At 42.8% G+C, this 23,956-nt stretch overlaps 1 protein-coding gene across 1 annotated transcript; it reads right to left on the bottom strand.

Annotated features, from left to right (window-relative positions):
- Positions 1-5: 5 nt before the first annotated feature.
- On the bottom strand, positions 6-13,251 carry zgc:110410 (uncharacterized protein LOC553618 homolog). The gene is made up of 11 exons (XM_056285693.1): positions 12,901-13,251; positions 11,879-11,989; positions 8,361-8,529; positions 6,442-6,520; positions 5,932-5,985; positions 5,526-5,616; positions 5,091-5,128; positions 4,326-4,413; positions 3,679-3,768; positions 2,570-2,617; positions 6-1,533 (listed from the first exon to the last, which is right to left on the bottom strand). Exons 2-11 carry the CDS (start codon positions 11,981-11,983, stop codon positions 1,381-1,383), a joined length of 915 nt encoding a protein of 304 aa, XP_056141668.1. The 5' UTR covers positions 11,984-11,989; positions 12,901-13,251; the 3' UTR covers positions 6-1,380.
- Between the last annotated feature and the right edge of the window lie 10,705 nt (positions 13,252-23,956).

Genomic DNA, 23,956 nt, shown 5'->3' with positions numbered 1-23,956 from the left:
TTACTTTTGTATTTTTTTTATTGTGAAACACAGTAGTCAACGTTACTTCAGTCTCAATTATATATTTACCTACTTTATTAAGGTTATCATAGGAAACGTGCATTTAAGTATAACGGGACTAGTATGAAGTGTGAGATTGTTTGACAAGGTATCACTTGTTTTTCCAAGATAAATTATGAATTTAAAAAAGTGCTATTATGTCCATATTCAGTTTTTAAACAACAAAAGGCACTAAAGTATTAAAGATTGCACTGCCTTTGTCCAAGGTTAGCTGTATTGTGGAAGTGCTTATCCTGAAAAGTTGTGAAAGTCTATAAAGAGAACAGTTCTCAGTTTGAAAAAGTGAACCTGATCCTGAACTAGGAAACTACCCATACAATATTTCCTGCAAGTGAGCCAGCATCAGATCACACTACTTTGTATAGATTAAACATTTAAAACAAAAAAATGTGCATTTGAACTAATGTAGTGCTGCTTCTGGTAGAGCATCATAAAGCAGACTGCAACTCAGACCACAAATGTTGTTGTTGTATCTGAGGCCACATGCGCTCTGCTCCAAATGTTAACTTGATCAGATTTCTGTGTCCAGACAGGAAAGCTATATTACCTTGTATTTTACCTCATTTCTAAATATACTTAATCTTATTTCCTCTCAAATCCATAGTAATACTAATTCTCAAATTTCAAGTGGTTTAAAACAGATGGTCGACCAAATCTGAAAGGTGTATCAGGTAGATAATGGTTAGTGGAGTCTTTTTAATGAGGGAAAAGCTCCCCATCCTGTGCTGGCTCAGGGGCTCAGTAGCCGTTGTATATTAATTAAACATGTATAGTATTTTGCACACAGTAAGTTTTGCTGAACAGAACAACTCCTTGATAATGGCCGACTAAGCATTCTTTTAGAAAGATAAGTGTTTGCTCTGCGCAGATCTTCAATAGGTTGCATTTTCTGTTTCTCTGAATGACAATGAAAAGATGTATTCTGCCTATTCACCAAACTGCTTATCCATTTAGTTGAGGGCCTTAGCATTTGAACCACATTAATGATCAAACACTTCAATATGTTGACTTTCATTGGAATTTGCTTTCTTCAAAATAGCGATTTTCCATACAGTCAAATGGCCTGGCTAAGACAGATGTGACGGTGCCACGTTGTGTGAAGGTTAGCTATACATGAATAATATGCAGACAGCAACGGAGGACTTGATATCCAGACTTGATGGTCCGCTGGGAACAGTGTGATCCCTTTTTCCCTCCTCAGATCCATGTAATACTAACCTTGATACATACTCAACCATCATAGACAGGAAATTTCACCCAAAATTAGATTTCCTCTTGAAAAGCAGACTCGTGCGTCAGTGCGAGGGAGGCACGGTGGTGTCAGCGGCAGAGCCCGATGAGCTGGAGCAGGAGGAGGAACAGGGTGATGATATCCAGATACAGGCTGAGAGCTGCAAACACGTACTCCTCTGGGGAGACGGCGTATTTCCTGTGTTTCCCGCCCAGTATGAGCTGGGTGTCCATCACCATGTACTGCAGAGGAGAAAGAGAAGTGAAAGAAAAATGAAATGCCTCTTCATGTCCCGGCTGTACGCAATATTATTATATAACACCGAGAGTACTGATGTCTGAAGGGTATCTGGAAGGAGAAAATGTGTGTGGATGTTTGAAGGCGAGATAGAAAACAGAGGATGAGAGATCAAAGTAAAGGAGTCTGTCGGAGGAGTGTTTAAATAGATAAGAAAAAGCGTATGGGATTTCTTCTCTTAGAAAGGGAATACTGAAAATAATAAAAGAAAAACAGGACAAATGATGGTTGTGACATTGACATTCTGCAGCCGAAAACAAGTTGTTGACTTGCTGCTGCACTGCTCATTTGGCGCTGGATAAAGGGATGGGTCACAACATTTGCTGTTAATGCGTGCAGAGAGGTGGCTGTCGAAATGTGGCCTGCTGCTGTTAAAGCGGTTCATAATTGAAATTAAAGGGCACAGGAACACTTGTCCCTAGGTCCCTAAATTGTCCCTAGGTGGGTGTGTGTGGGTGTGTGTGTGTGTGTGTGTGTGTGTACATGTTTAGCTATCCTTGTGTGGACCAAATGACCAAATATCCTCATTAGGATAGCAAAACCTGACAACAACTACTTTGTGTGGACATTTCAGAGGTCCTCACAAGGAAAAGGGTCTATTTTAGGGTTAGGACTTGGTTTTAGGGTTACGGTTAGGTTAAGGGTTAGGGATAGACGTGTAGTTTGCGTGGTTGTGTGTGTGTGTGTGTGTGTGTGTGTTGGCCATTTGATGGCCTGGCGGCCTGTTCAGGGTGTCTCCCCGCCTGCTGCCCAATGACTGCTGGGATAGACTCCAGCATCCCCGCGACCCTGAGAGCAGGATAAGCGGTTTGGATAATGGATGGATAGGCACAGGAACAGCCGCATTTCCCCCCCGACCCCAGATCAAGTCTTTCTGCGCACGGACACACTTGACAGCGAGCCTCATCTATCGTGTTGGCTCGTCTTACAGTTCAAATAAGATGTAGAAAATCAATTCTCTGCAGAGGAGAGCATACTTACAATGGAAAATAGCAAGGTTCCCAGGCAGGCATACACAATGTAAAGGTACTGTTGGGGGGGGAAAAACAAAGTCATAAGAATGTTGATTCCTTTGTAAATTCTAAACACAGAAGACTATCTTTTTTTTTTATTATTATTTTGATTTTGAGATACGTTATTAATCCCCGTGGGGAAATTCCTCTCTGCATTTAACCCATCCTAGCTGTGTAGCTAGGAGCAGTGGGCAGCCACCGTACAGCATCCGGGGACCAACTCCAGTTTGTCTTGCCATGCCTCGGTCAGGGACACAGACAAGAGTATTAACCCTAACATGCATGTCTTTTTGATGGTGGGGGAAACTGGAGCACCCGGAGAAAACCCACCGCAGACACAGGGAGAACATGCACACTCCACACAGAGGACGACCCCCAAGGTTGGACAACCCCAGGGTTTGAACCCAGGACCTTTTTACTGTGAGGCGACAGCCCTAATCACTGTGCCACCATGACGCCTAATGGTATGATTGAATTGAATGAATGATGAATATTATGATGTTATATTCAGAAGGCATACCTTCTCGAGATGAGAAATAAGGTCAGTGATCCCTATGAGAGAACTTATTAGTGGAGCCTATTGAAACCTCGTTATTAGGAGGCGGCATGCTGCAGCAGCTTTACTAATGGTCTCCTTCATTCGTGTGAACCTGCAACCTGTTATGTGTTGTACAACACAGTACACAATGTTAACGTCTGGTCTAGGTTATTCTGGGAGAAACCATCAATAATGAGCTGTATGTTCCCTTTCACCTCATCCTTTCTCTCGCTAAATGGTCTAACACCTGCAGCCACGACAAGGGTGGCGATCACCAATAAAAGATACACGGCCTTCATGTAAGTATCACTCTGTGTGTGGGTGTTCAAGTACACATATCTTCAAGTACACAAAGTCTTTCTTGTCTAGTTTCTAGTCTACCCAGCCACACCGTCTGTTCTTGAGATGAACTCCTCCTGGGAATGAAACCTGTCTTTGAACTCCAAGTGTATCCCCTAGGAGTGCTCACCACTCAGGTCGGACGCCAGAACATTCTCCCCCCTGAAGTCTGCTGCTGAAATCTGGGCCCATGGACTCACCTGGGATCGCATAATCCCACAGAGCAATGCAAGGGATATGAGGGTCCAGCCAAATGCCCACATGCACCCGTTGGCTGCGGTGAAGTCCCACTGCAGGGAGAAGAGGAGCAGAAATTAATCGGATGAAGTTCACAAACAGAAAAAGTGTTGAGCGCCTTTCATCTGTACTCATGATTGGCATTCAAGTGAGGGCACTTCAGCTCCTCTGGACTGCAGCTGTGCTGCAGATTAGCACATTGGGGTGACCCATTGCAGGTAAAAAAAAATTCAATGCACATGAGATCTGACGTGCAAATGGCTACCGTTTAGTTTTTGTGTAAGTGTGGGTGAATACAGAGAGGTAGGAAAACTTGCTTTTGATTACAAAGAGAATGTTAGCAGAGTTGGGAGGAAGAGTATTTGTTTAAGTTCCTTAATTACAGGTTTCACAGTTAAAGAGTTTAGTTTCAGATTTGTCCAAAAAAAAAAATAGGGGGTGAAACATTTGCTACTGATTGTTTAATGGACATTTTACAAGTAGACTTGCCTTAAACTGCATGGTGCACATCTCAGTTTTAAAAAAAGAAGTGAATTTCTGCATAGCAAACACAAGTAAGCATAAAATGTCATATTTGGTTTAACAGCTGTGGAAGTAAGACAGAACTTACTCTTGACTGCATGGCAAACAGACTTAAAGAGAAGGACACCAACGCTGTGGCCCCCACAGCCCAAAGGACTGCTTCGGCCTCAAAGTACCTGCAGAAACAGATATGCAATGGGAATAAAGCTCAATACAACATGCAGTGGTATCATGGATGGCAGGGCTACAGTTCAAACCAAAAGGAAAATCACATTTTCTCAGGAGAATGTGATGTTTTGTTTTTTGTTTTTGTTTTTTGCATTTGATTATCTGCTTTATGTTCCTGAACTGAAGATATAGTAGAATCCATACATGAGGATTGCATTGCATAATACATAACGTACACTGAGTTCAAATCACTAAAACTTGGTCTATAGAAATATCCTATAAATATGATCATTTGGATGAATTATTGGGATTGAGACCTCAAGCTGGAAACTGGTAAACCCCAACGATGCTATCAAAAGTGACAAGAAGCTAAGAAAGAAAAGTGTCTTCATGATGGGGGGCGGGGGATGGCTGTTAACATGGGTGCAAATGTTTTTTACATATACGCATGTGCATGCACGTGCACACACACAAACACATGTTTTCTATCTGTGACACAACTTAATTTGTGTTCTAATATTTTAAGGCTGAAATATTATCGAATTACGGTCAATTCATCAACCCTGGATCACCAATATTACCCCAGGTTGTCTAATATCGGTGTTGTTAATATTCTTGGCTCCTACATGGCTGATCAGTCAGTGACAAAGGGGTATACATTTAGGGACACAGTATGAGCACTCACACTGCCACAGATCCAAGCATCAGGCCCTCTGCGATGGTCTACAGAGAGAGAGACAGAGAGAGACAGAGTGAGCGAGACAGAGACAGAGTGAGAGAGATGCAGAGAGACAGAGAATTTGACTTTTTGAAACAAGTCTTTAACAAAAACATTATCAAAAACAAACTTGATATCTTTTGAACAATATGAACAATATTTGTCAAATTACAGAGACAGAGACAACTACAGAGAGACAGAGCGAGAGAGACAGAGAGAGAGAGAGACAGAGCGAGAGAGACAGAGCGAGAGAGACAGAGTGAGAGAGAGACAGAGAGCGAGACCAAGCGAGAGAGACAGAGAATAGCAAACTAATAGAAAGTAAATAAACGGAGAGAACAGTGCCTTGGCAGCAGTGAAGCAGGTGTGGTGGGGTTTAATTTGATGGCTGGCTGTACTCACAAACAAGCCCAGGGCAATGAAATTGAGGGGGACTTGACGACGGAGGTTGTCACAGCAGGACAAGGCCACGATGAGCACCATAACTGCCGCCCTATCCCAGACAGAATATAGAGTGCATCGTAAATAGGAAATAAACAGGGTATAAATGGCAAAGAGCGCCGCGATGAAATTGTGAATTCACTCAATGCATTATTTATGCAAAATGTAGCTTACCTGTCTGCAAAATAGGAACTCTGAACAGGGTGGCATTTTCAGATCTTACCTCTACAGAGTTTATGTGGTGACATTTAAATAATTTCCCAGAGGATTTATAGATATTCAACGTGGTAAAAAATAAATAAATAAATAAAGACAACACAGAGGGTCTGAAGAATCTAAATGTTTTTGAGTCAACGTGATGACTTACATCATGGTGTAGGAGAACCATTCGTTGTCCAATGTCCATTCTCTGAGAGCCTCCCTTCAAGTCCATGAAAGGAGAGAGTGAGAGAGAGATGAGTGGGAGACTCATAGAGCACCCATTGTTCTGAAGAACCAGTACTAGGGTTTCATTAAATATTAACAGAGGGCAGTGTGCACATGGGAGCTGAATAAAACTTATCATAGGGAATTACTGTACTGGTGTTTTGTTACATCCATTATCCAGAACGTATAAGCCCTTCAAATGAAGTGGAAGGGAAAATACAATAAGTCCGAAATGCTTTGTTCTGCCACGTCTTAGTGGAGAACCTCCTGTGTGGTTTCCTCATATTCAGGATTATCTAAGTTTATCTAAGAGGAAGGATGTATGCAACAAAATTGTGTTTTTGAGGTTTTATAGTGAACAAAATGCTCAGATATTGGTGGTGGGTAGAGGAACTCCAGACAACAATGCCTGTTCTAAAAGAAGACGTTCCTCTGTGTAATGGTGACATACCAATAGAGAAAAGCACAGATGATCCCAACGGTGACAAGAAGCTGGATCATCAAGGTCAGGTAGACCTTCCTTATGAAACCTATTCAGATGGACAGAAAGGACAGCAGACAGAGGGGAAAAATGAGATGGTAATCAGACAGACAGACAGAGTCAGAAAGATAAAGACAGACATATAGAGTCAGGCAGATAGAAATTGTTGTGGATTTTCCTTTATCCTTTTAATGGGCTCTTGCCCCAGCAACCTCTGGGGAGAATAATCATCGGACAAATATTAAAGCAAATAGAGAATCTTTAATGCATCTGCAGATGGAGAGACATAAGGCTACACAGAGGTTCGTCTGTGAGGATATGCTCTGCCCCTGAGCTGGAGGTAGTGGTTTCTTATAGAATAGTCCGTTGCATCATACACGATGTTTCCTGCATCAACTAAGGTGTAATCTTACAAAGGAATGCAGGAAACATCTACGTTAATCACGTTCTGTGCCTCGTGAGTGTCTGAAGGTCCATTGCACTTATCTTTGCTGTACCAGGCCGTCCCTGGGATGCGGCAATGGGGAGGCAAGCATGATAGCAGTTGCTTATGTGGCCCCATGGAAGGCCTACATGAGAACAATGGGTATGTGTGTCTGCAGTGAGTGAGAAGTTTCACAAAGACAGAGAAGTGGAAAACTACATAGTACATATGGAGTGCATATGGAGTACATTTTGTACTCCACAACAGATACACATAGAGTCAGACAGAAAGAGAGACAGACAGACAGACATAGACAGATAAAGACAGGCAGACATCTAGAGTCAGACAGATACAGACAGACTGACAGACAGACAGAGAGACAGACAGGCAGACAGATAGAGACAAGCAGACAGACAGACATATAGTCACACAGACATATACAGCCAGACAGAAAGAGACAGATGGACAGACAGAGAGCCAGACAGATAGACAGACAGAAAGACATATACAGGCAGACAGACATATAGAGTTGGACAGACAGACAGACATATAGAGTCAGACAGAGGCAGACAGACATATAGAGTCAGACAGACAGACAGACAGACAGACAGAGAGACAGATAGAGTCAGACAGAAAGAAACAGACAGATAGAGTCAGACAGAAAGAGACAGACAGATAGACTCAGACAGACATATAGAGTCAGTCAGACAGACAGAGAGACATATAGAGTCAGACAGAAATAGACAGACAGACAGAGAGACATGCATATAGAGTCAGACAGAAAGAGAATGACAGACAGACATATAGTCAGACAGAAAGAGACAGACAGACAAACAGACAGACAGATAGAGACAGACAGATAGACAGGCAGATAGAGACAGGCAGACAGACAAAAGAGCAAACAAGGCATAAAGGCAGCCAGAGAGGCAGACAAGCAGGCAAGCAGAAAAGAGGAAGATAAGGAGACAGAAGCAGCCAGGCTAGCAAAACAGCCATACGGACATGAAGAAAAACATACAATGAGCCATACAGACATATAACCACAGCAAGGGAAGCAGAATGTCTGCATAATCATTTGGGTATGAATGTCATGCCCAAATAATTATGCTGCACAACATCCCCACATGTTTCAGTATTTATTGAATCCACATTTCATCGTCATGTTTTTAAATTATTTGTGTGGAAGGTAAAGTGTCGAGCAGGGTACAGAACAGAGCAGAGAACAAATTTCAATTTCCAACCATTTTCAAGAAAATATTGCAAGCAAATGAGAGTAAATATTGCTTTCTCCAATCCAGCTGCAGCCACATTCACGCAGACGTGTGTTTATACTCAAACACACCAAAGCGCACAAGCACACGCACACACACACACACACATACACACACACACAATCATTTAGACTCTCCTTACACGTGGTTCCTCTGTCAGTTGTTCACTTCTTCCCTCTGTCCGTAGCCCTTACCTCTTCTTATGGCAGCATCACTGAAGCAGTTGTCATCCTGGCAGTCTTGGTAATAGTCTGGTGGTGCTTCACTAAACTGCAGCCCTCCTCTGGCCACCTGGCCCTCAGGATGGACCATGTTGTCATAAGTGCTGGGAGGAGAGACCACTGCGATGTTCCCCTTCCCAACCTGGAGAATCAACATGGAGACACCAGAGCTGGGTTTAATTCATGTTCAATACAGGCTAAATGCAACTTGTACATCTTTCCAAAAGTGAATTTAATGAACGGAATGTGAACTTCACCTTCAGTTGGCCTTTTGGATTGAGCCAGTAAGACAAAATATAATTTTTGGCTTACATTATTGAGCAATTAAGAAAATATGGTAGTGCTTTGGCTTTGGTATCTCACTGATATTTTAAAGAGTAACTGAACCCTAGACCATTTTAATGAGTTTGCTTACATCTACAGGTTAAAAATCACATTAAGGTTAAAAACATGCCAGGCTAGTCTTGGTACTCTATATTGTAAGCACAGCAGGATAATAACATTGATAATGGGTGTGTTGGTTTTATGATTGCAGCATTGACAGCACTATTGACAATTGTTAGTAGTGGCTCTGTCTGTTAATATTGATAGGTGAGCTGGCACACCTAAATCACACGGACAGCTGTGTTTATCCTGTTATGTCTTGATGCTCAATAATCCAGGTAAGAAAATCAAAGAACGTTGAATCAGTTCATCTGCGTACAATGTTTATTGACAGATAGGTTTCATCGACACCTATCTGTCAATAAATGTATCCAGATGAACTGATTCATCGTTCTTTGATTATGCTGTTATGCTTACATCACAACTGAGGTTTCCATCAAGCCAGTTAATGTGGAATTTGACCTTTTGAATGGGAAAAGGCTGATCAGAAACACAGAATTTTGTAAAAAATGATAAATATCGCAAAAAAGGTTTATACGCTTACTTGAGGTGCTTTGTTTTTGTTTTGTTTTTTGTCTTTGTCAGCAAAGATTTCATGCACTAAATAGCCAGTGGAAACGCATTGGCTAAATCAAATAAGAAAATAACAGAAAGTTGAATCAGTTCATTTGGACACAACATTTATTGAGAGAAAAGTTTCATCACTCATCCAAGTGACCTCTTCAGTCTCAGCTGACTGCAGTTTAAGCTGTATTGTTTAAAAGGGTGGGGATACCTGCAAGTCAGCTGAGATTGAAGAGGTCACTTAAATGAGCGACGAAACGTTTCTCTCTCTCAATAAACGTTGTGTCCAGATGAACCGATTCAACTTTCTGTGAAATGTGAAGAGATGTTAATCCCATGATCAGCTATTTCTTCACCTTAACTGGTCCACCTTTTTTTCGGTGTTGAAGTACTGACATGTGATTAAGGACACGTAAAATTACATGCAGGGTTTTATTTGCAGTTCTGATGGAAACGCACCTAATTAACGTGACAGTTGAATGGAAACATGCCTACAGAGCACCAACACCAGCCTGCCATGTTTTTAATCTTTACATGGTCTTAAACCTGTAGATGTCTGCAAACTCATTAAAATAGACTAGGGTTTAGTTACTCTTTTTTTTTTTTTTTTGGGATTTTCCCTTTTTTCCCTCCCCAGTTGTACTTGGCCTATTACCCCCCCCTCTGCCGATCCAGGGAGGGCTGCAGACTACTGCCTGCCTCCTCCAACACGTGGAGTCGCCAGCCGCTTCTTTTCACCTGACAGTGAGGAGTTTCACCAGGGGGACATAGCGCATGAGAGGATCACGCTATTCCCCCCAGTTCCCCCTCCCTCCTGAACAGGCGCCCCGACCAACCAGAAGAAGCGCGAGTGCAACAACCAGGACACATACCCACATCCGGCTTCCCACCTGCAGATGCGGCCAATTGTATCTGCAGGGACGCCCGACCAAGCTGGAGGTAAAATGAGGCATTCGAACCGGCGATCCCCATGTTGCTAAGCAATGGAATAGACCACCATGCCACCCGGACGGGTTTAATGTAAATTATTATTATTATTATTGTTATTAGCTACTTTTTGATATGATCATCACAAAAGATTGGTTTTAGCTCAATGCCCCAATTTGAAATTTATTTCATCCATCCATCCATCCATTATCCAAACCGCTTATCCTGCTCTCAGGGTTGTGGGGATGCTGGCGCCTATCCCATCAGTCATTGGGCGGCAGGTGGGGGGACACCCTGGACAGGCCGCCAGGCCATCACAGGGCAAAAAAAAGCAAAAAAGTCATCTACTTTAATTAGGTTGTAAACACCTTATAAATCATGCATAAACAAGTTACAACAGTTTTCATACATGGATGCGAGCTCACTATTTGGCAAGATTAAGTTACCGCTGCACTTTTTATCTATCTATTCTGTTAAATCTCAGGTCTTGCTAGTTGCTAGCAGATCTTGCTAGCTAAGGAACCAGTGAAATATGAGGCTTAACAGTACAGGTAAATGTGGGCTCACCGTTTGGCAAGCAACATGTCAATGGTTGCCATTTTTATCCAGTGTGTTATAACAGCTTTTTTTAATCATTATTATTTTCCCCCTTTTTCTCCCCAATTGTGTCCGACCAATTACCCTACTCTTCCGAGCCGTCCTGGTCGCTGCTCCACCCCCTCTGCCGATCCGGGGAGGGCTGCAGACTACCACATGCCTCCTCCGATACATTTGGAGTCGCCGCTTCTTTTCACCTGACAGTGAGGAGTTTCGCCAGGGGGACGTAGAGCGTGGGAGGACCACGCTATCCCCCCTGTTCCCCCTCCCCTCTGAAAAGGCGCCCCAACTGACCAGAGCTAGCGCAGCGACCAGGACACATACATACCCCACATCCGGCTTCTCACCCGCAGACACGGCTAATTGTTTCTGTAAGGACGACCGACCAAGCCGGAGGTAACACGGGGATTCGACCCGCGAGCCCCATGTTGGTAGGCAACGGAATAGATCGCCACACTACCCATACGCCCCGTTATAACAGCTTATAAATGATTTATAAAGTCTTCACAACCTAATTAATAAACTAACTATAACCCATTCAAAGTAATAATGAATCACTGGATTATTTTGCTCCTTATTTGTTGAGCACTTTCCCCACCGTTGAGTGTTTCTTTTAACAAAGTTATTTTCGCTCCTCATCTTGTTGAGCACTTTTGAAACCGAGATGGAACAAGTAAATTTCAGCTACTCGACAAAGAACATACCGGCACCGACGCAGAGAGACTTGAAGAACTTGAATCACTGAATTTAATACACACACACACACACACACACACACACACACACACACACACACACACACACGTGTATATGTATATATATGTATATGTGTGTGTATGTATGTGTGTATGTATGTATGTATGTATGTATGTATGTATGTATGTGTGTGTGTGTGTGTGTGTGTGTGTGTGTGTGTGTGTGTATATATATATATATATATAGTTTTTTTTAGATAATTCCTTGTTGCAAGAATAATTTTATGAGACATAGTAAAATATTCAACCAGAACCAGTACTGACCTGATAGCTCATCCCTGGGTATGGGCTCTGAACATTGTCCTGGAGCTTATAGGGCGGGGGTTGAGCTCCATAGTCATCGTTACGGCTGCCATTATTTTGATCCATTGCACACTGGTTTTGAAAAGATTTTATGAATTAGCGAGAAGCAACTGCCAGATAATGGGTACAGATGAAAGATGCATGGATAAGTTAAGGTCATGATATATGCACACATCCATCAAGTTGAAGGAATGGAGAAGGGTGACATTGCTTTTGTCCATGATGTGAATTGCCAAATAGATTGATGTGAGTGTGGATCAATCAATATAATGACCTAATGTATTAGAAAATGGTTATAGTCTTCAATGCCAGTGTCTTTAAATATTGCCTGCATATTATGACCCACGGTTTTCATCCAAAAGTGCTGCATGGGTGTTTTATAGTCATATTTTATTGATCCTTAAGGAAATACAGCTGTTCATCAAGATGGAGCGGTACTTTATGTACCAAGAATTGCCAATCCATGTAAAACGATTAGATTGATGATTTGTCTTCTACATTGCTGGTTTGGCTTTTGTCATTCACTGTAGTAATTGGGTAAATACTTCCTTAGTGAGAAATTACAGGTTTTTGTCATGCGGTCCATTCAAGAGCTCCAAGATAACATCAACACTATCCTGTCAAGAAACCGCATTGCTGAAACCTCGTCATACAACACTGGCAGGAAACGCTTTTCACCTCCTCAGTGAAAATGAAGTCCTATCACATCATATATACATTTTCACTTCTCTCTTTCCCCCTAACAAATACTTTTCACATACACATACCGGTTAAAAACCACATTTTCCTGTAACGTTTAGACCCTTTACTGTAGGCACATCCTTTATGAGACAAGACAAGAGAAGAAAAAAAAGCACTCCTCATTTTATCCCCAAGTCTCACAAATAACTTTTATGTCTATTTGACCCAGGTCTGTTCGTGTATATTAGATAATAACTAATAACCGATCGATAACGGCTGACATTAGTAGTAAAATGGCCTACCTTCGCTGCGACGGTCAGGATCTGGCTCGGCTGGCCTTCCTGTGCTGTTCAGGACAAAGTCTACCTGCTATCTGTGTGTTCCCACAGAGACAGGACTTTAGCTCTGGGCAGGAAGGATCTATCCCTCATTAAGCCCAACAGCAGATTCAGATGTAGATCTTAAAATGTCATTAAATGAACAAGGGTGGTACTTTGTCTGAGCAAATCCTCTCTTTACCTTTTCTTCTGTCAATACCGAGACGGTGGCAATTAAAAATGTTAACACGAGAGAGTTTGCAGAGAGTTTCACATCATTAGGATTCAGCAGCTAACCGGAGTGTGTAACATTTAATCACCGTGTTAAGGATAAAACTGAATGGGAGTTAAAGCCAATAGATTACAATGGCACCTTTTCAAGTCTTGTGTGTGACGTGGCCCCGTTAGCTCACCTTGGTTAAACATTGATAAGAACCGGCCTATGGAAACACTCCATGAATGGATACAGATACAGGCTCACAACAGAATACTTAGTGTACGTGGGAAATACAATCAGGAATAATTTACTGTCATTGCTTTCGTGTACTTGCGTACAGAAAAGAAAGGAAATTCCATTTCCCTCGGGTGTCTTTTGTGTTCCCCCCGCAGTGCAACACAAAAGACAAAAACACCTACAAAATTTCCCAAAAACGACACCACCAAAAACATGCAAAAACAGAGAGAACAAAGCAAAAAAAAACACACACACACACACACACACACACACAAACAGTTAACAATACATTCCACTCAGTGCAACACAGTCCAAAAATCACACTGTCAGAGAACAAACTCCAGCCAGGATGGCGGTCTGCATTGGCTAGCAATTAGCTTAGCATGGCCAGCTTCCGCGTCCTGTCAGAATGCCCTCGGCATTTCCTTTCAGATGCAGCTCCGGACAGGGCCGTGGTCCCTGGGCCCACTGGACACGGCAGACCAGGCTCCCTCAGCCGATCCAACGCCTGCTCTCCCAGCCAGACACCTTCAACACACCTCCCCTGCACTCCACACAATGACACAAACACAGACGCAGGCAAAAACACCGCACAGTCGACACTAGGCGAGTCTGCCGCCAGACTGCCTCGGTGTTTCCTCTCGGACACAGCTCCAGGCAGGGCCGTGGTCCCTGGGCTCACAGGATGCAACAGACCAAGCTCTCCCAGCCGATCAAACGCAGCGCTCCCAGCCATCAAACGAAGGGGGTATATACACTCACTGGCCACTTTATTAGGTACACCTTGCTAGTACCGGGTTGGACCCCCTTTTGCCTTCAGAACTGCCTTAATCCTTCATGGCATAGATTCAACAAGGTACTGGAAACATTCCTCAGAGAGTTTGGTCCATATTGACATGATAGCATCACGCAGTTACTGGCAGATTTGTCGGCTGCACATCCATGATGCGAATCTCCCGGTTCACCACATCCCAAAGGTGCTCTATTGGATTGAGATCTGGTGACTGTGGAGGCCATTTGAGTACAGTGAACTCATTGTCATGTTCAAGAAACCAGTCTGAGATGATTCGAGCTTGATGACATGGCGCGTTATCCTGCTGGAAGTAGCCATCAGAAGATGGGAACACTGTGGTCATAAAGGGATGGACATGGTCAGCAACAATACTCAGGTAGGCTGTGGCATTGACACGATGCTCAACTGGTACTAAGGGGCCCAATGTGTGCCAAGAAAATATCCACCACACCATTACACCACCACCACCAGCCTGAACCGTTGATACAAGGCAGGATGGATCCATGCTTTCATGTTGTTGACGCCAAATTCTGACCTTACCATCCGAATGTCGCAACAGAAATCGAGACTCATCAGACCAGGCAACGTTTTTCCAATCTTCTATTGTCCAATTTTGGTGAGCCTGTGCGAATTGTAGCCTCAGTTTCCTGTTCTTTGCTGACAGGAGTGGCACCCGGTGTGGTCTTCTGCTGCTGTAGCCCATCTGCCTCAAGGTTCGACGTGTTGTGCGTTCAGAGATGCTCTTCTGCATACCTCGGTGGTAATGAGTGGTTATTTGAGTTACTGTTGCCTTTCTATCAGCTCGAACCAGTCTGGCCATTCTCCTCTGACCTCTGGCATCAACAAGGCATTTTCGCCCACAGAACTGCCGCTCACTGGAGATATTTTCTCTTTTTCGGACCATTCTCTGTAAACCCTAGAGATGGTTGTGCGTGAAAATCCCAGTAGATCAGCAGTTTCTGAAATACTCAGACCAGCCCGTCTGGCACCAACAACCATGCCACGTTCAAAGTCACTTAAATCACCTTTCTTCCCCATTCTGATGCTCGGTTTGAACTGCAGCAGATCGTCTTGACCATGTCTACATGCCTAAATGCATTGAGTTGCTGCTATGTGATTGGCTGATTAGAAATTTGCATTAACGAGCAGTTGGACAGGTGTGCCTAATAAAGTGACCGGTGAGTATATATATATATATATATATATATATATATATATATATATATATATATATATATATATATATATATACACACACTACCGTTCAAAAGTTTGGGATCACCCAAACAATTTTGTGTTTTCCATGAAAAGTCACACTTATTCACCACCATATGTTGTGAAATGAATAGAAAATAGAGTCAAGACATTGACAAGGCTAGAAATAATGATTTGTATTTGAAATAAGATTTTTTTTACATCAAACTTTGCTTTCGTCAAAGAATCCTCCATTTGCAGCAATTACAGCATTGCAGACCTTTGGCATTCTAGCTGTTAATTTGTTGAGGTAATCTGGAGAAATTGCACCCCACGCTTCCAGAAGCAGCTCCCACAAGTTGGATTGGTTGGATGGGCACTTCTTGCGTACCATACGGTCAAGCTGCTCCCACAACAGCTCAATGGGGTTCAGATCTGGTGACTGCGCTGGCCACTCCATTACCGATAGAATACCAGCTGCCTGCTTCTGCTCTAAATAGTTCTTGCACAATTTGGAGGTGTGTTTAGGGTCATTGTCCTGTTGTAGGATGAAATTGGCTCCAATCAAGCGCTGTCCACTGGGTATGGCATGGCGTTGCAAAATGGAGTGATAGCCTTCCTTATTCAGAATCCCTTTTACCCTGTACAAATCTCCCACCTTACCAGCACCAAAGCAACCCCAGACCATCACATTACCTCCACCATGCTTAACAGATGGCGTCAGGCATTCTTCCAGCATCTTTTCATTTGTTCTGCGTCTCACAAACGTTCTTCTTTGTGATCCAAACACCTCAAACTTGGATTCATCCGTCCACAACACTTTTTTCCAGTCTTCCTCTGTCCAATGTCTGTGTTCTTTTGCCCATCTTAATCTTTTTCTTTTATTGGTCAGTCTCAGATATGGCTTTTTCTTTGCCACTCTGCCCTGAAGCCCAGAATCCCGCAGCCGCCTCTTCACTGTAGATGTTGACACTGGTGTTTTGCGGGTACTATTTAATGAAGATGCCAGTTGGGGACCTGTGAGGCGTCTGTTTCTCAAACTAGAGACTCTAATGTACTTATCTTCTTGCTCAGTTGTGCAACGCGGCCTCCAACTTCTTTTTCTACTCTGGTTAGAGCCTGTTTGTGCTGTCCTCTGAAGGGAGTAGTACACACCGGTGTAGGAAATCTTCAATTTCTTAGCAATTTCTCGCATGGAATAGCCTTCATTTCTAAGAACAAGAATAGACTGTCGAGTTTCAGATGAAAGTTCTCTTTTTCTGGCCATTTTGAGCGTTTAATTGACCCCACAAATGTGATGCTCCAGAAACTCAATCTGCTCAAAGGAAGGTCAGTTTTGTAGCTTCTGTAACGAGCTAAACTGTTTTCGGATGTGTGAACATGATTGCACAAGGGTTTTCTAATCATCAATTAGCCTTCTGAGCCAATGAGCAAACACATTGTACCATTAGAACACTGGAGTGATAGTTGCTTGAAATGGGCCTCTATACACCTATGTAGATATTGCACCAAAAACCAGACATTTGCAGCTAGAATAGTCATTTACCACATTAGCAATGTATAGAGTGTATTTCTTTAAAGTTAAGACTAGTTTAAAGTTATCTTCATTGAACAGTACAGTGCTTTTCCTTCAAAAATATGGACATTTCAATGTGATCCCAAACTTTTGAACGGTAGTATATATATATATATATATATATACAGTGCATCCGGAAAGTATTCACACCCCTTCACTTTCCCCACATTTTGTTATGTTACAGCCTGATTCCAAAATGGATTAAATTCCTTTTTTTCTCATCAATCTACACACAATACCCCATAATGACAAAGTGAAAAAGGTTTTGTAGAAATGTTTGCAAATTTATTAAAAATAAAAAACTGAAATATTGCGTTACATAAGTATTCACACCCTTTGCTATGACACTCAAAATTGAGCTCAGGTTCATCCTGTTTCCACTGATCATCCTTGAGATGTTTCTACATCTTGATTGGAGTCCACCTTTAGTAAATTCAATTGATTGGACATGATTTGGAAAGGCACACACCTGTCAATATAAGGTCCCACTGTTGACAGTGCATGTCAGAGCAGAAACCAAGCCATGAAGTCAAAGGAATTGTCTGTGGACCTCCGAGACAGGATTGTATTGAGGCACAGATCTGGGGAATGGTACAAAAAAATTCTACAGGTTTGAAGGTCCCGAAGAGCACAGTGGTCTCCATCATTCGTAAATGGAAGAAGTTTGGATCCACCAGGACTCTTCCTAGAGCTGGCCGCCCAGCCAAACTGAGCAATCGGGGGAGAAGGGCCTTGGTCAGGGAGGTGACCAAGAACCCAATGGTCACTCTGACAGAGCTCCAGCGTTCCTCTGTGGAGATGGGAGAACCTTCCAGAAGGACAACCATCTCTGCAGCACTCCACCAATCAGGCCTTTATGGTAGAGTGGTCAGACTGAAGCCTCTGCTCAGTAAAAGGCACATGACAGCCCGCTTGGAGTTTGCCAGAAAGCACCTAAAGGACTCTCAGACCATGAGAAACAAGATTCTCTGGTCTGATGAAACCAAGATTGAACTCTTTGGCCAGAATGCCAAACGTCATGTCTGGAAGAAACCAGGCACCTCTCATCACCTTGCTAATACCATCCCTACAGTGAAGCATGGTGGTGGCAGCATCATGCTGTGGGGATGTTCTTCAGTGGCAGGAACTGGGAGACTAGTCAGGATCGAGGGAAAGATGAATGGAGCAAAGTACAGAGAGATCCTTGATGAAAACCTGCTCCAGAGCGCTCAGGACCTCAGACTGGGACGAAGGTTTACCTTTCAACACGACAACGACCCTAAGCACACAGCCAAGACAACGAAGGAGTGGCTTTGGGACAAGTCTTTGAATGTCCTCGAGTGGTCCAGCCAGAGCCCAGACTTGAACCCCATTGAACATCTCTGGAAAGACCTGAAAATAGCTGTGCAGCGACGCTCCCCATCTAACCTTACAGAGCTCGAGAGGATCTGCAGAGAAGAATGGGAGAAATACCCCAAATACAGGTGTGCCAAGCTTGTAGCTTCATACCCAAGAAGACTTGAGGCTGTAATCGCTGCCAAGGGTGCCTCAACCAAGTACTGAGTAAAGGGTGTGAATACTTATGTACATGCAATATTTCAGTTTTTTATTTGAAATAAATTTACAAAAATGTCTACAAAACCTTTTTCGCTTTGTCATTATGGGGTATTGTGTGTAGATTGATGAGGGAAAAAAAGGAATGTAATCCATTTTGGAATAAGGCTGTAATATAACAAAATGTGGGGAAAATTAAGGGGTGTGAATATTTTCCGGATGCACTGTATATATACACACACACGTGTGTATGTGTGTGTGTGCGCACAAAGTATAATGTAACGTGCATGGATAAGTAGACACGTTGCCCGTTGGCTAATGAGTCGGACCCTTTAATCGAGCGGTCAGCGATGTCTCCCGCGATGCGGGAGATACGGGTTTGCGTATCGGCTGCGACAGTTCCTGTGGTTGCCCCCCCCCCCCGAATTCGCTGCAATAGTATACATGTAGATGAATAATGAAAAAAAAGCATGGAGGACTGTCATTGAGAGGAACATATTGAAAATGAAAATGGAATTTCAGCCCTGGATTAACGCACACAGCACGGTTTTAAAACCCGATTATATTGCATATATTTCTCTATCTCATACATTAATAATGGTATTATTATTATACATAATAATATTATTATTATACATTAATAATAATAATAATAATAATAATAATAATAATAGGGTTGCTGAAGCGTCATGTGATGTAGGCTGAAAGGTACAGGCTACCGATTCCTGCATGCGTGACAAACCCCGGATAGGCCCCTCCTCGCGGTGTTGACCGGACTTCACTTGTGGGGTTGGCGTAACCTGGGTAGCACTCAGCTGGCTAAAGCCTAACGGGACCGCGGACTGGCGGTTATAAAAATCCCACACATTCCTGGCTCCTAAGTGCCTAACAAGTGGGCAGTCCGGACTCCCAATCCGACCATCACTTGGGTGCAACCTGTGGCGGATCCCACCGCCTTCACTCTTGTGTTGCCGTGGAACTAGATCCTCCCAGGCCAAGCAGCGTGGACCAGCGTCGTGACCTGATCACCACTTTAATCAAGGCTTTAGCGAATGGCTGCAAATTTTTAAGCACATGGCTTAATCTCTTGGAACGGATCCTCGGGCACGAGAGACGCCAACGACAACGACGACGACGACATTAATAATGGCTTTGCCTGGGTAAGAACTAGACAAGACACTCAAAACCTACTGGGTCCTCTCAAAGACATTCAAACATCCTCTCAGGTCATGGCTGAACCTGCAAAGAATGGCAAAGACCTTTACCTGTAAAGATATAAAAAGATACCGATGGAGGTTTTTTGGTGAGGTCAACCTCACGCCAAGCTGTCATATTATTAGAAATACCACTCGTATAGAATACACCCATTGTGTGGGGAAATTTTCAGGACAATCAAAGCTTGGGGTGGGATGAGGTGCCATGCACTGATAATATACGGTATCGATGCATGTTATTGCACGTAGTGTTTTCACCTTGAAGTTTGGACTCACCCGTCTGGTCTCCTGTATTAGTATTAATACAGCAAACAAACACTGGAGGGCACTAGTCTCCTGTGCTTCCAACACTAATTGTTCTGATTTGGTTATACCCCTTCAACACACACACACACACACACACACACACAGACACACACACACAGAGACACACACACAGAGACACACACACACACACACACACACACACACACACACACACACACACACACACACACACACACACACACACACACACACACACACCTTGACCCCTCTCCCCCTCCTCCGCTGCCTCCTAAACCACAGTCACAGAATCCTCCAGAGAGCTCCCATGACTGGCTGCAGCTTCATTTAAACTCCCAGATCAAACCATTTTCCCCCTTATGTAACACTTTCTATTATTTTCTGTCAAAGACTGGAAAAAAATTATATGCCTTTACAGTTATGGGCAGCAATGTTAAAGATATGGCATCAAAATTGAATTTGAGCAGCGAGGATAAATGAGACCACAGGCTGGGATGCAACGTGACAGACGGCTTTTCCCCACTTCAAATACAGATCCACACTCTGCTCCCGCCTGATTGGGGTGTCAGTCAACACAGGGCAAATTTAAACTGCCTGCTCAAATCTGATGAGGTTTCCCCACCTATTTAGAAGATCTGAACCAGATTTGAACAGGTGACAAAATCAACAAAGTCTGATGTGAGCAGGCAGTTTAAATCCGGCCTGTGTTGACACACCAATCAGCAGAGAGCACAGCGCGGCGCTGCATTAACCAAAGATCTGATTGTTTCGGTCCTGTGCAAACAAATAAAAAGAAAAGTCATTCACATGGAATCTAAGCCACATGATACTTAATGCTCCCCATTTAGAATAGATTACAATACTCTTTTATTAGTCATTTGTACATAAATATACAAATAAAATGTGTTCTCTGCATTTAAGCCATCTTAGCTGTGTAGCTAGGAGCAGTGGGCAGCCGCAGCGCCCGGGGACCAACACCAGTTCTTCTTTCCATTGCCTTGCTCAGGGGCACAGACAGGAGTATTAATCCTAACATGCATGTCTTTTTTCTTTTCTGATAGACAGCTAGAAAAAGATGTGCATAAAGATTAAAATACAACAGGCTACCTTTTGAAGCAACATCAACCCAGCGACCTGCCAGCAGGGAGACAGATAAGATGACCAAGAGGCAGACATGCAAAGACTGATCCTTAGTAGACAGAGATCCCGAGTGCGGTGTTTTGTCAGAATATAAGATGCTGTTTTGTGCTTTTGGGACCAAGACATAGTGACAGAAGTGTTGTGGTGTCACTGAAGAACAGATGTAGCCATCATGTCAGCTCAACGTCTTGCTGCATGCACCGCAGTAAAAGAACTGCTGCTGTGCTGTTCTTCTGTCCTATGATGGCCCATGGCGGAAATTGTATGTCTGCAGCCATCGGGGACTCAATTTTCAGAGGGTACAGATGTATACGCTTGATGGAGAAGTTATTTAATACAAATTTGTGCAGTAAGTAGGTAGAATGAATTGGGTAAAGAATGTAATAATTAATTTGTTCTCCCTGACATTACATTATCACTAACATATGAGGTTTTGTATCAAATGTGCATGCCATAGTTTTTGCAAGGACCTTTTAAGTAAATAAATGCAATGCAACAGGCACAGACTACACTACCACACAAATTGAATGGGCACGCATTCTTGTAGTATGTTTGCACAACAGGAACATATAATGTTGTAAAAAATATGTTCATTATCATATCTATTAAATTTCATACTGTAATTAATATGCCTCTGATATTTAATGCTGACTTTTATTATAATTCACATCCACTTATCCTAATTGTATTTCTGTTGTATTCTATCTATACCCCCATCCACACAGTGTATACCATTATCTGCTTCTGCAATGTGTCACTTTCCTCACCTCTAATATACTCTAACCTGATTTGAGCCAATGAATAACTGTCATCTGCAGTTGATATAATAAAATACTTAAGTCACAGGGGCCATAAAACGGCATAATAATTCATTCTTATTAGAGTCACAGTTCACATTTGCCCTGCCTCCTGCGAGTGCACCATCAGATAAACTGTAAATAATCTTCTCCAGGCCGCTATCTAACCAAATTCAATTGGAGGCTTACCTGAAAATAACCCAGCACTTTACCGTTCCCTGACAATTTATTGAAAATGGGCTAAAATATGAGTAAAAGATAGTTATATAAATGTTGGTGTTTTGGTAAAGGCACATCATTTTTTTTTTAATTTACTTTTTGAAATTCATTATTTATATCATTTTGTTTTCTATGTATTTTTCTTTCCTTTCTAATTATGAATGCATACCACATCTCAAAACACCCTATTAACAGCAATTATGCTCTGAGTACATGGCAAGTTGTCAAATACCACTTCACACCCTTTCAACCAAAGGATTACTGGATTATTTAAAGGCCAACTCTGTGATGTATTTGACCATATAAAATTGAGACATTTTTGAATAAATAATTGAAAGTTTTAGCTATAGATTGAAAATAAGCCCACTGTGTCTTTCTCAACCGAATGATAACAGAGCAGAGAAGTGGGTGGACTTGATTCCCAGATGAAAAATCCCATTCATTTTCCCATAGACAATGTCAAGTTACCAGCCGTTCAAGCATTTCTAACCCTTGGATTGCTGTGAAACTCCCAGTTTAAGAATCCGTATTAAAAAAAAATGTATTTAACAAATTCTGGTTCCTTGAAATTCAAAAGGTACCATACTGTGAACAGATAAGCCAACCGCAAGCCCTAATGTGCATTGCATTCAAGAAACATCTAATTATGGAGCTTGAATTTTTGTTGCCCTTGCTGATGAAGCTTTAGAGCTAGCTGGACTCTTCAGATAAAATAATGCAGCAGTGATTTTGATCAATTCAACAAGAACTGTGATGTATTGTTTTATTCCTGACTACAACCACTGGTCTGAAATGCACTGATATGAATTCTATTGCTTTCCTTTGACCTACTCTGTAAAGGAGCAGTGGATTTCACTGATCAGGTATCATTAACCTACATCTTGTACATTTCAATTCCATGGTAATGGCCATTGAGGCTCATGGGTACTGTAGTTGTTGACATACCAAACAGACTAAAGACACGATTTCTCAGAAACAAAACTGAAACCTTGGGAATCAGGGACACTGTCATTTCATTTCATGCACTTGCACACATGAAATGAAATGAAACATCGTTTCCCCCAGCCCACAGCAGTGCAACACAAAGACAAAAACACACATCCAGAAATTACAAGAACTACAAGAACACATATATCCAAACTAACAGCCATCCATCCATCCATCCATCCATCTATTTTCCAAGCTGCTTATCCTGATTAGGGTCATGGGATGCTGAAGCCTATCCCGGCAGTCATAGGGCCTTCGATGGTGTTTTAAGCCCCCAACGTACTCTTCCAGGCAGCACTCCATGGAAGGCACTCCCCGCCCCCAACAGTTTCATCCAATCACAGCACTGATTAGGGTTAGGGTTAGAGTTAGTGCCAGTGCTGTGATTGGCTGAAACTGTAGGGGGCGGGGAGTGCCTTCCATGCAGCGCTGCCTTGAAGAGTACGTTGGGGGCTTAAAACACCATCGAGCTCATAGGGCGGAAGGTGGGAGAAATACCCCGGGCAGGTTACCAGTACACCAAACCACATATATCCAAACTAACACATATATCTAAAGTAAATAAATAAATCACTGTCTAGGGGAACGAACGCCAGCCAGGATGACTGTCGGAACTGCCGGTCTGCATGGGCTAACAGTTAGCTTAGCTTGCCCAACTTCCGCATCCTGTCAGACCACCCTCGGTGTTACCGCTTTGCGTGCAGCTCCGGGGCAAGGCCGTGGTCCTTGGGCCCACCGGACGCAGCAGACCATGCTCCTTCAGCCGAGCCGACACCAGCTCTCCCAGCCAGACACCTCTGACACACCACACAGAGACACCAAAAACACCACAGTCAACGCTAGGTGATG

Source organism: Lampris incognitus, chromosome 9, assembly GCF_029633865.1.
Source record: "Lampris incognitus isolate fLamInc1 chromosome 9, fLamInc1.hap2, whole genome shotgun sequence".
Taxonomy (NCBI): Eukaryota; Metazoa; Chordata; class Actinopteri; order Lampriformes; family Lampridae; genus Lampris; species Lampris incognitus.
Note: the sequence above shows the minus strand (reverse complement) of the source record. Positions and strands in the feature narration are given on the sequence as shown.